Raw genomic sequence first — 14,196 nt, 5'->3', positions numbered from 1 at the left:
TTAAAAATGACTTTGGGTCAAAAGTGCAATTGTGAGTAAATCGTTAACTTAAATGCATTAAATTGACATAAAATGTAAATGATCATTTACTGTAAGACAAACTTAAAACTCTACATGCAAAACTGCAGTTTCAAAAACGCCCCAAACTTGGCATCTGTATAGGCTATATAGACATTTGAGATGTGCGGGGATCGAACCTGAAATAGCTGGTGTATCGGATAGGAGCTAAAGCTACTAAATCATTGTATTGTCAAAATATCTAGCTTCATATATTTGGGAATTAGTATTAAATCCATTGGTGTGTCCATATAGTGTGTGTGTGCGCGCGCGGGCGCTTTTTTATGTTTGTGTGTGTGTTAAGATGTACATATGTGTTAGGAAAATAAAATAATTGTTTATTTAGAAATGTATTTATTTTTTATTTTATTGTGCTTCTCAAGTTTATAAATAGACTCATTCGTCCGTTAATTTTATCATAATAGTGATGCTTTGATATATTACAATGCGAAACGATGGTAAAATAATAATAAATATTGCTTAAATAATATAATAAAAACAGAAACGAGAACAATTTTCGATTGTCGAATAATAATAATTTTATAATACAATTTTTCTGTACATGATAAGTTTGAAAGATTGCCATTGCAATTATTTCAGTATAAAATTAAAACAAATCTTATTTCATACTATTTTTTCTTCGAGAAGTACTTTACACTGACGTACCTATATTTTTCATCTAAATTAGAAACGGCCTGTGTATACCAACTTTAAAAGAGAAAAAAAATAGTACGTAAATGAGGTTCCATACAATTTCACACTGTATTAAAGTATTCAAAAGCAAAAATTACAGTATTTTTATGTGACGTAACTACCAGTATTACAAATAATAAAATATGTTTAGCACCAGAAATAGATAAATAAATAAAGCGTTAAAATATTAGAACATTCATGTTTTATACTATAAATGCAATGTAGATAATTTATCGTGATATGATTACAAAATTCAAGTCACTATACTAAACTTAATTACTATAAACTGTTTTTACAATATCTACAGATTTTAGTAAATTTCACAATTTACAATTTATCTTTTTACATTAAATCAAATATGTGTATTATAATTTGATAATTGCAATAAATTTAGGACTAGTTCAATACAACTTACTAGGACGAAACAGCTACAACATATTACCTATGGTCTCAAAATTTTGTACAAAATTACCTATTCAATTGAATCGAATCAAAAAATGAATATCAAAACGCTATGACCAAAATCAAGTATGATTATTCCTAGTCGGAAAATCTTCAGCTAACAAGAAACTCTTTTGTACAGGTCGTAGAAATATTATCACTACTAGGTATCACTAAGTTCCATAGTCATAATAATTCATTCACAAATACTATTATCGAAGAAGGCAAAGGGCCATACTGAATATCAGTGAAAGTAGGCCGTAAGAAGTAATCCTAAGAAATGCTTGGAATTAAAAATAATTTTATCACTCAAAATGAAACCATTATGGCACGCCCATCGCCAAGTTCGAACAATCTTTTTGTTCATGACAATGGTATTTCAGCTGACAAGCGATGTCTAGAGGAAGCCCTTGTACCACAAGTCCCGCAAGTATTATTACTGTATCCTGAATCGGAACCAAAAGAGGAATCTCCACTAGGAGGTTTCGGGGACGCTCTTGGACCTCTCCAGCAGTTAATACCAGGCAATTCTCCGCCAGGCCACGCTCCGCCTGGGCCCATAGGCATAGGTCCTTGCGGTCGAGCACCAACTGTGCCGACCTGAGGATATAACCTTAACAAAGCATCTAGAAGCACTCCTTCGTGGAATTCTGATGGATCAGGCGGATGTATATGTCTGGGCATTCTATGTTGAGCTCGTCGCCGTTCAAGTGATTTAGGTCGCCGATCTAATCTTTGCGGCCTTGGCCTGTGAGGCAAGGAATGTGGAACAGGTGGTCTCGAGCACGTCCGACAAGGAACCGCTTCACCGACGAGGCTGAGTTCGTCTTCAGCGAAGTGGTCGTCGCTGTGAATAGAGTCATCTGAACGATGTGGCAGCTCCTCATATAGAGGAGCACCACACGCATCTCCGACACAAGAGTTGCCACCTCTCCATGAGCCACCAGTTCCGCAAACGAATACACGTTCTTGACAATTGGATCTCTTTGTTTCCACCATCTGGAAGAAAATTAAAAAATATATATTATTACATAATTATGTATGCCTTGTATTTAGTTTACAAAACTTGTACAAACACATATTTCCAAAAACGTAATCAATGTAAAAATAGTACTATTCATAACAAAGATTTATAAATAGTTTTAATCATTAATCAATTTAGTAAACAAAAAGGTTTGAGCAAAAAGTTAAACATTATATCTGCTTTTACCAAGTAACAATTTCAAATAGAGGAATAATTTCTTCTCTTAGCACATTCTGATGCAGGTGAATATTTTAATGGTAGTCATATTTACCTCAAGTTGTGGTCCAGTTTCGGGTCTGTGTGGTAACGGTGGTCGCCGAGGCAGATCCTGAAGGTCCTCGTAAAGTGGCGCTGGTGGTGGCGCTCGCCTCTGTGACCCTGTGCTCTGATTGGTTGCTGATGACTTCGATGGTAGCAAGTTCGTAACTTTCCGTTTATGCCTGGAGATGAAAAATGACCAGTTAATTATAGCTATAGATTTATTTAGTAATCAGGAACGGCATGTAGTGGATTAAGCTGTCTTGACCTTTATAGTATATAGCCAGCTGTGGGATATTTACGAGATAAGAGTTAAGTAGATGATTGTAAAGTAAGGTAATATTGTTGTATTTAATAAAGAAAAAAATAATCTAATTCCGTAATACGATATGCAAGAAAAAATTGATGTTCTAATTTTAAGAACCGTAATCAAAAATTCCAAAATGCAGAAATAATTATCAGGTACCTACCTACCTACATATTAAAAAAGTTTTTATATCTTTCTTATTTAAAATCAGCTATATCTAGATATTTTATATATCTAATAAAAAAAATATTCATATTTTAAAAATTTAAAATCATTCATTATTTTCACACCATATCAGAACTAAAATCTTTTTTAACCGACTTCTAAAAAGGAGGAGGTTCTCAATTTGACTGTATTTTTTTTTATTTACAACATTCGAACATAAATTTCGTAAATGTTTTCAAATATATATATATATATATACACTTAATATTACTTTATGTATTATATATATATATATATATATATATATGCGCATATATTATGCTCTTTTGTTTAATGTTAAAATTTCTAATTTAAATTAATTATGGTCGAATTTCGACCACTGGGCGAACGTTTAATTTCAAAACGCACACATTTGAATATTGGGTCATACTTAACTGTTATTTCAAATTGACAACGAAAAGAAAACGGAAGCCATGATCTTTGATGCTATTAATTTAATCGTATGGTATCACAGCATCTGAGTTACAACAAATAATAGATTATTATGTGCGTGAGGTAAAATTATCTTTGGAAAAAAATCTGAACAAGACGTAGGTGTATATTATATGAGAAGTTGCGTGTGTAGGTAGGTACTTATCATAACATCTCTATCAATATTTGTCAAGTGTTATTGTATTTTGTTTCTATCGTATTGCAGAATGCCACTTGAAGATGTATAATGTTTGTGTTCATACTTTTGTCCGGTATCCCCGGTTGCTGATAGTTATCTAACGAATAACGGTATCCAACAGATAAAAGATTATAATAGATTTCCTTAATCATCATTAAAACTCACTTTTCAATGTAGATATTGTATTTGTAGTCTGTGAATTTAATAATTGTTGTTTTAGGCCCTAATGGCTCTTTTATTCTTAGTTGACAAAGCGGTATAATACAACGTAAGTCGACAAAAAAGCGTCAAGTAAAAACGCATTATTAGATATAACTCGAAAAGTAGTTGTTAGATCTCAAATAAATTTAAATGGGACCAATTGACACACACCACCTTTCGATTAAAAAAAATTTTGTCGAAAGCAAGTGTAAGTGTCTAGTAACTTACCTGCAAGGTAAACTAATAGTGACCAGTAAAACGGGCCCTAGGAGTATCAACAATCGCTAATTACTAAGATTTTTTTAAAGAATTCAGCAGGAATGACTAACTATGGCTGTTAATTATAATAATATGTATGACAAAAAAATATCCGTTGTCCCCCTTTTCTCTATACAAAAATCTTATTTTTAATTTTTTTCGCTCGAAGTTCGATTTTTAAAAATATGTATTGTTATACATAACAATAGTACCAAACTTCGTTTTGTATTTTAAACCGTACTTGACCGGTTTTACAATATTTAAGAGGCTAAAGGGCGATATAGAAATTATTGTCTGCCTTTATCGTTATCTATACTTACAGTAATATAATAGATGCGAAACCTATCTGCTTGTGAAGTTAAACCGTGGAATTAATTTTCTATCAATACATAAATATTTAGATATCAGTAAAAGGTAGGAAAGGGCGCTATTATAAAAATGATATTATAACGAAACAAATTTTTCGCATTTTATAGCGGTTTATTGAGTTTTTTAAATATCAGTTCTTCCATGACCATTGTTGCAGTAGAGTATCCGAAACATCGAGAATTTAAAAAACTTAATAAACCGCAATAAAATCCGAAAAAGTTGTCTCATCATAATGAGTAAAACTCCCGTAAACAGTAGAAAACAATATGAATCATATTGAAATAAAGCCACATAACTTGCTTAATATAATAAATTAACAAACAACATCTTAACATAATATAAAGCAAATCAGTCTGTCGCGTCTATCTCTCTGTCTTTTTGCGATAAAACTTGAAAAGTACATAACGGATTTTCATGACACTTTAACCAATAGATACATTGCCTGAGGCATGCTTAGATGTATAATTATTTAGGTTTTCTGCAAATCGGCTATGACTATAATTATTAGAGAATTCGGTGTGAATTAATCCGCCGGGAGCTTTAGCCGAAAACGTCACAACGCCGCTGATAATGTATTAGTGCAGTTATCCCTGCAACTGGATTTTGCTATCGAAGCATATATATGAGTCATACTGATGTTTGACATGTTTTGTATCCCAACAGAGGATTTCAACGTACTGGGGACCATTGACTGTGAGGCGTTCACTCATAGTTTAATAACAACGTTTTACAAAATATAAAAGTAAACAAACCTTTGTTTCCAAGCGAAACCCATAAAATATTAAGATTTAATATTAAGAATATCTCACATTTATTTCGGTCTCTTATTATAATATTCCCATATTATAAAAAAAAAAAAAACAAATGTGAAGTGGCACACGGTATCACCGACAGTAATTTAAAGACTTAATAAAATAAATATTAAATATTCTTTTAAAAGAAAAATTAAAAGTACTTATAAATTGTTCATTGAATATCAACTCGGATGTGCATAGCATAATTCCATTCAATTGAAGTGTAATTACTATTGGATTATTATAAGTGCATTAGTTACGCTTATTGAACATTTTCTATGTAGTATTGAATGTGGTAGGGTGATATTAATTGAATGGCGGACTGGTTCTGTATGATATTATTTATAAATGATTAAAACTATTATTATTTTTTTATAATATTTTTGTAGCAGATGCTTCATTAAATTTTATGACGATAAAGGTTCATAATTTTTTTTTATAGTATTTTTATTAAGTAGCAGAGGTCCCTTAGAATTTTATTTGTGACGTGATAGTAAAAATTAATAAAACACCTTCCTACCTATACACCTACATACCTATAAATATTTAATTTCAATGACAACTGTAAATATAAAATTATATGTGATGATTTATTTATCTGCTATGGTGATATAACACTAACACATTTAAAAAAATGCGTATTTACGGTCGAATCAAGGCACCTTCTCCTTTTTTGAAGTCGGTTAAAAAAGCGTACTTAGTTATAATAAATCTTTTACTCGTATTCCAATTCTATTCATTTTTATTAAATAAACGAAAAACACCTTAAAAGTATGCTATCACACTTTTGTGCTTAGTTTTTAATATTTTATTGTTATTTCGTGATTAAATGTATTAATAATAAAATACATTAATATAAATATTTATTTATCTTAATGTATTTTTATTATCATTATACTATTATCATAAATGCAATTAATTATTGTACATAACATATTAAATATTGTAATATGTAATATGCAATAAATTAAATTTTAATAACTTCCAACTGATCTCTAATATCAGGTAGACGACATTACAAAAACATAAATAAAAAAAAACCTTTTCTAAAATATAATAAAATTGTGCTCATGATAAAATGATATTAGGATCGTTTGAAATTCTGGTAAAAAATCTCTTGTAAGCTGCTTTTATACCAAACACGTAAGTATAAATGGTAATAATATTTGTGTAATATTATAAAACTAGAAAATTTGTTTAAACAAAGTTCTCACCAAAAATAATTATTTTGAGGTAGCTTATCTATTAGGTAAAGTAATAGAACATTAAACTATTATTTCCTAAATGCTTATAAATTTAACAACTAGGGAAAGTTTGGGTCAGATGAAACCGCAAGAGGTATTTTAGGGGTACAGGTAGAAGATGAAAATTTTCTAAAGTGGCGAGCAATTTCCTTTTAGCTATTAATGAATTGTTTCACAAGAACCTAGTCGTTAGTATTCTATAAATAAATACAATTTTTGAAATTCGAATCAGAAAAAAATGACAATCGCAACTGAATTGCTTTGAAGAGATCGCTATTTAGCAATTAGGGAGCTAATTGTAAATATATAGAATTCAATTATGGATTCGTTTTTGTTTAAGTTTTTACGTATTGGAACGCATATTGAGTGCTTGGTGGACAGAGTTAGAATCGCTTTGCGGTAGTGATCGCAAACAGAAAATAGCTTTCTTTAGTACAAAAATAAAACGTAAAAGAAATTAGAACTCGTTTAAATTTCTATATCTATACCTTTAAAACGTTGAAGTAACGTTGAAATTCAGCGCCGTATTATTAATAGTTATAATGACTACTAGCTGACCCCGCAAACGTTGTTTTGTCATATATGATAGCTCCTTAATACCCCCACCCCCCTTATAACTTAGGGGTATGAAAAATAGATGTTGTTCGATTCTCAGACCTACCCAATATGCACACAAAATTTCATGAGATTCGATCAAGCTTTTTCGGAGGAGTTTAACTATAAACACCGCGACACGAGAATTTTATATATTAGATGATTTACTGACAACCGAATGTCATATTTTTGAACAACCGATTGTGTACATACATACCTATTAGAATGTCTTCTTTGTAGTTCGTAAACGAAAATATATCTACATTACCAACTTCCGCGGCACAAACTACGACCACCCACGGTTCGACCGTACTCACTGTGTGATATGGACACTGCTATAAAAAGGCAGTTAACAGCTCGTTGGCGATTGAACGATACAAGGAATATTTTTCCTCAAAGGCTATAAAGAGGTCGAATAAATACTACTTTGACCTTTCTATAGCGGTTAACGTGTAGAAAGAAATACTTTCAAGTTAGACAAGCTTATCTAGCAATTTAATTTGATTTAGTTACGTTCATTTATGTATATATTTTATTTACTTATCATGCTGATGTATGCAATATTTAAATCATAAACCTCATGTAGGAATATTAATAATCGTGATTTAAACAAGAATGTTCTTTGATAAGAAAAAAAAACATAATTGTGTTTGCAGGCAAACGAAGAAAAACTGACTTCAATTATATCGACAAGTAATACAACGTAGGTAGACGAAAAAATAGTCAAGTAAATACAATCAGTATTTACTTGACTATTTCAAAGATTACTCTAAAAGTTGAAATCAGATCTCGATGAAATTTAAATGTGGCCACATGATAAACATCGGCTTTCGATTAAATTAAAAATAATCAAAATTGGTACACACAGTAAAAAGTTATGCGGATTTTCGAGTGTCCCTCCATTTCTGGGATTCCATCATCAGACCCTGGTTTCCTTATCATGGTACCAAACTACGGATATCTCCTTTCCAACAAAAAAAAGAATTATCAAAATCGGTTCATAAACGAAGGAGTTATCCCCGATCATACATTAAAATAAAATATATATACGGTCGAATTGAGTAACCTCCTCTTTTTTTTGAAGTCGGTTAAAAATAAAATAAAATAAACGCTTCACACTCACGGGTCCTTAGTATTAGGTATATATTCTGTGTCGGGGTAAGGAAACATACACAATACACAAGTACAAACGCCCAGACATCGACAAATATCTATATGCCCAATAGAAATGTCAATCGTGAGCAGGGAACGAACCCGCAACCACCAGCGTCTAGCTCGGTGAACGCTGCGCCAACGAATCGAATTCTTCAATAACTCGTTTAGTAAACAAATAATTACTTTAAACATCCTGTTACAAATAAATACAATAAATTATAATAATAACAACAAATAACCGATCAAATCGTACAAAAAATATTTAAAAAATGATTCCTGTTATCAGATGAAATGGTCTCAAGAACTATTTTACAATACATTAATTTGAGTATAATCCTAATCACAGATATCTATCTACCCTCTAATTTTTAAAGATAGCGGTTCATTTTAAAAATTTAAACAACGAAACAACAAACGCAACAGCAAAATAAAGACTCTATTTATATAAACATAAAGTCCTAATTACTTAACATTCCTATTTTTATACGACTCTTTCGCACAGTGATGTTAAGACGTTTGTCGATAAAGCCAATAAAATAAATCAAGAAACGGCTTGTTTTGTATGTAAATAGTCATGATTTATATATATTCAAATATTCCGTTTTATCGATATGGGTCTCGGAGAAATTGTATTGTAATTAATGCGTTTAATTATCTCTATCTATAATCGGGTCTGGTATCTTTTAATTGATGGAGTCGAGATTTTATTTGATACGTCTCAGGGATTTGTACAAGTTGGGATAGTTGGAGACAAATGAATGAAGTCTGTTCGAATGAACTTCTTTATGTCAACGAAAAAGATTAGCAATATTAGTCGGCTTTTTGACATATATTGAAGTTAAACTTCTTTTGGCGAATTAAGGAAAAATGATGGGAGTAAATTTTTACGTTACGTGCGCACACCGTCACAAAAAACCGACACCCTGAAGTTAGCTAGTCAACGGAGAAGGAATTAGCAACGTGAAGTTAGCTAGCCAATGAAGTATAACTTCTTACGTGCATACATAAGTACACAAACGATATTTTTATTTGTGTAACTATATTACAGGTTTCTTTTAATGCAAACTAAATATTTCACAAAACAACATTTATAAACGAATATTATATTAAAATGAATTGAAGGAGATATAGCGTCATTATATGTATACATGAAAAAAAAAACAATCAAATAAGAACGCCTTTGTTAATATATCATATATTGTTGGCATAAGCATATATCGATTGCGTCCGTCAACGATTATAATAATCATTAACAAAAAAGCCATAGTCAATAATTAAAAAATGACTACACTTACAACTTTTAATGACCGTCAATTCTAACAAGTAGTATACCGGTTAAGAAATTTGATACATCGCTTAGTAAACTAATATTCCATTAAAAAAAAGTGTTAAAACAACACTATGTGATTTATCATCGACACGTCCTACGTCACAACTCATTATCTCGTGGCACGTCACTAACAATATAGCTATACGCCAATCAATCTTATAAAACGTCCGAGCGATTAGTGACGCGCCACTAATTATATACAGTCGAGAAACACGATACCAGTTCTCAATGAATATCGACAAAACGCGGTGTCGATAACGATTTGGCGCGAGTCTCGTCTTAAATGTTTATTCATAATTAAATTTACATTTGGCTGAGTTTGTAACGGGATGGCGTATTTCTTTTTCGTAGTTTTCGTAATTCCTATTAGTCCACGTTCTCGGTTTTTTTTTTTTATAGATCAATGACGTTCTCACTATATTTTTATACCTTGTTCAAATAATTAATTGTCTGTAGAATTCTTTCGTCCAAGCACTCAAGCTTAAATAAACTTTTTTAACTTTTCGTGAATGATCCCATTTGTTGTGTTAGTACATTTTCAAATTTTCATCCGTATATTGTTACGTCTATTTGTCACATTTTTTTTAAACGACAAAAAAGGAGTTGGTTCTCAATTCGACTGTATTTTTTATGTATGTTAACTCCGAAATTTTTATTGAGTGGACCAATTCTGTTTTTTTTTTTAAATAAAAAGGTGATGCTAGTCATAATAATATGGTCTCATTAAAAATTAATCGAAATCTGACAAGTACTTTTTGAGTTATATCTAATAATGCGTATTTACTTGACAATTTTTTTGTCTACGTTGTGTAACTTGTCGGTATAATTGAAGTCGGTTGCTTTTCGTTTGCGAGCCGACGCAATTATTTTCTTTATTTTTCTCCTGTAAATCTTATCTTGAATTTAACAAAGGATAAAATATAAACAAATTTAGTGTACGTTTTACGTACGTACGTATAAATACATTCCGGCGACCCATTTTTATTATATAGACAGTTCATAGGAGTTGACTTTAAATTTTTATTTATATGAATTATACTATCCTGTTTTTATTCAGATCACGTATTCCGGCGCATGTTTAACGAATTTAAGTTAATATTTTGTATCGAAACTGAAATATACTTTGGTGGTTGTTCCGTGTCAGAAAAGTTTGTTTGTAAAAACAAAACGAACGCAAAAATTTGATTTGTATTATTTTAGTCAGATATCGATCGTATGAAAATAAATTTCATTCGTACTAGGTAACGTTGTAAAAACTACGCGATTTTGTTTTTATTTGTTTTGAACACCGACACACTAGTCAATTTTAATTATTTATTCTATGTTAGAAATGTACATTGCTTATTTATTATTTATACAAATTAAAACGCATGAACGTACTTGAACCACCTTTTTTAACTCTTTATTATGCTTCCTTTTTAAGGTTTGTATGACAGAAAAAAGCGATAAAAATTTATATGATTATTATTAAATCGATTAAAAATACAATAAAATAAAATCAATCAATCAATCCATCAATCTATATATTTTCAAGATTCTCATTTTGCATTTTTTGCTCAGATTTAGCTCGAATTATATAGTAGACTAGCTGTGCCCGCGGCTTCGCCCGCGTAGTAATCAGTGTGTCACAAAGTTTTCCCGGCAAACTTCCAGTGAAACTATCATCAAAATCGGCTTAGCCGTTCCGTAAACCTTCCTCTTGAAGCCCTCTCTCCATTGGTGAAACCGCATGAAAATCCGTTCAGTAGATTTTGAAGGAATCGATCACATATTCTTTTGGGGAGTTTGTTTTATAATACACTAACTGTCGCCCGCGACTACGTTAGCGTGGTTATGAAGATATGCATTACTATTAAGATGTTTAACGCAAATTAGTTTTTTTATTTCAGTCATTTGAAGTGCTTATCACACTGAGTAACTTTTTAAAAGGTGCAATTTAGTAAATTTAATAGTTATTTTTATAACACCTCTCTATACACCAAATTTTTAGTTTTATTTTCAGGCTGCAGTATAAATAGCCTATCAGGCGAACTTATAGCTGCTGTATATGTTTCATACAAACTATCAACCCCAATTAAATCCCCTTAGCGGTGGAATATCGCAAAATCCGTTCTTAGCGGACGTCTACTAACTATAATCTACCTCCCTGCCAAATTTCATCTTTGTCCATCCTGGATGGATGGACCATCCAGTGGTTATTGAGTTCTCATGATAAGTGAACTTTCTCTTTTATATATATAGATTACGATGCATTATTTGGACACCTCCTCACCACCTATAGAGCATACATTTTAAATTTTAAGTCTCTTACTTGAAAAACAGGACTTTCATACAAACTTGCAACCCTCGTTTTACCCCTTTAGGGGTCGAGTTTCGTAAAATCTGTTCTTAGTGGATGTTTACGTCTCATAAGGAGCCTACCTGCCAAATTTCAAGTTTGTAGGTGTTATAGTGTCGGAGATTTCGTGATCAGTGAGTCAACCTACGATCCCCCGTTTTAACCCCAAAAAGGAATTGATTTTTAAAGATACATTATTTGGACACCTTTTCACCATCTATAGAGCTTACATTTTAAATTTTAAGTCTCTTACTTCAAAAACATAGGACTTTCATACAAACTTCCAACCCCCGTTTTACCCTCTTAGGGGTCGAGTTTCGTAAAATCCGTTCTTAGTGGATGTTTACGTCTCATAAGGAGCCTACCTGCCAAATTTCAAGTTTGTAGGTATTATAGTTTCGGAGATTTCGTGATGAGTGAGTCAACCTACGATCCCCCGTTTTAACCCCAAAAAGGAATTGATTTTTAAAGATACATTATTTGGACACCTTTTCACGTTCTGTCTCTTACTTCAAAAACATAGGACTTTCATACAAACTTCCAACCCTCGTTTTACCCCCTTAGGGGTCGAGTTTCGTAAAATCCGTTCTTAGCGGATGCCTACGTCTTATAAGGAACCTACCTGCCAAATTTCAAGTTTGTAGGTGTTATAGTTTCGGAGATTTCGTGATGAGTGAGTGACCTTTCGCTTTTATATATATTATTATTATTATTATTATTATTATTATAGATATAGATTATAGATTATAAACGTTTAAAAGCTATTTCTTTTAGTGTGTATTCTTTTCCTTTATATCTAGAGTGTATTTTAATATTAAAATAAGTTATTTAAATGATAATTCTATTACAGAGGTGGTCTTATCAAACGAGTTAACTCTTAACAGTCGAATGAATCGACTTTGGTGGCGCCTTCAAGGTGTGGCGACGTCGATATGAGAACTTCGTAAATTATTACGTGTGATCAAGGCAATAATGTGTGTTTATCCTGACGCATATCGTCTACGTGGAGTTTATAAGTTAAATTATTATTTCATTGTAATTGAAACAAAAACTAATTATGGTTTATTTTTTTTATTTGAATGTGATAACTCTAAAATTATTTCCTTGATTTAAAGAAGGAAAATCTTTCATAAAAATATACTTATTGTGTTAGAGATGCCAAACAGTAACTATAAATGTCTACAATTTAGACAAGTATAATATGCTCAATTTCGTTAAAATTTGCTTGGAAATTCTAGTTAAATATTAAAAAAAGTGACATATATAGCCATGTCAAGAGATTAGATGTATCGTGAAATATGCCATATTACACATATTTATTAATTATTTTCAATTCAATCTTTCATCGTATGCTTTTTTAGCTGTCTCATTTTAATACAAATTATTTCACCAACACCATATAGGGTGAAAAACGCAGATAATGAGATGAAAATTGTTCACTGCGATCAAAATTACTTATTAAAATAAACATTGATGATCATCAATAACAATAGTCATTCCTATCATTAGCATACGTAATGAAAACGAAGCTGTCACTTCTGTAACGAGCTGAGGCGTCCACGAGACTCCAAAGAGGATTATATTACTCTGTCGTGATGCTGGCATTGTCTATCTGAATTTGTGTATAAACGCTTCGATTGGACATTGATGTTATTTATGTATGAATTGCATGGTTCAGCTTAGCGGTATTTATTGGTTTAATAATAACGTTGCGTTTATATACTTTAAAATTTTATAATCAAAATGAAGTTTAAAAACGTGCTCAAGTAGGCTTCAAAGGTATTTTTAATTACCATTTATAAATATATTAGTCTGTATATTAGTAAATAGTAATATAAATTTGTAAGGGTAAATGTGGAGCTACCACCAGATCAAAAATTTCTTAATTCAAGCAAACGACTAAAAAAGCACTTATGAAATTTAAAAAAAAATATAAATATATTAATGTTTTATAAATCCCTATAGATTAATTTGGAGATTCCACTTATTACGAATATGAATTCCGATCTGAGAATAATCGCCAAGAAACAAAGTAATTAATCTTCTTAAAATTATCAATGATTGTAAATTTAGTCAAGACTTATATGGAATACAACATCACTAAAACCCACAAATTTTAAACGTTAATTAATCTGAAACCGAATTATATGCTTTAGCTATTAAAACAGAAGAACTCAGCGTAAACAAAGGAAAAATTTAATTTAAAATTGTCTTAAAGCAATAAAAATATTAGGAGCAGAGCAGATATAATACGAAAATAACCTTTTGCTACTAACAGTATTAAACAACCATACCTCG

The 14,196-nt window shown here is 31.1% G+C and overlaps 1 protein-coding gene across 1 annotated transcript in view; it reads right to left on the bottom strand.

Annotated features, from left to right (window-relative positions):
• Positions 1-1,554: 1,554 nt before the first annotated feature.
• LOC123662309 overlaps positions 1,555-14,196 on the bottom strand; it is a 44,442-nt gene continuing 31,800 nt past the window's right edge. The window contains exons 3-4 of the mRNA XM_045597168.1: positions 2,487-2,655; positions 1,555-2,190 (exon numbers count right to left, since the gene is read on the bottom strand). Coding sequence (XP_045453124.1) covers positions 1,555-2,190; positions 2,487-2,655 — 805 coding nt within the window. The remainder of the gene's footprint in view (positions 2,191-2,486; positions 2,656-14,196) is intronic.

Source organism: Melitaea cinxia, chromosome 18, assembly GCF_905220565.1.
Source record: "Melitaea cinxia chromosome 18, ilMelCinx1.1, whole genome shotgun sequence".
In the NCBI taxonomy this organism is placed as follows: Eukaryota; Metazoa; Arthropoda; class Insecta; order Lepidoptera; family Nymphalidae; genus Melitaea; species Melitaea cinxia.
This window is presented reverse-complemented; position numbering and strand designations above follow the sequence as displayed.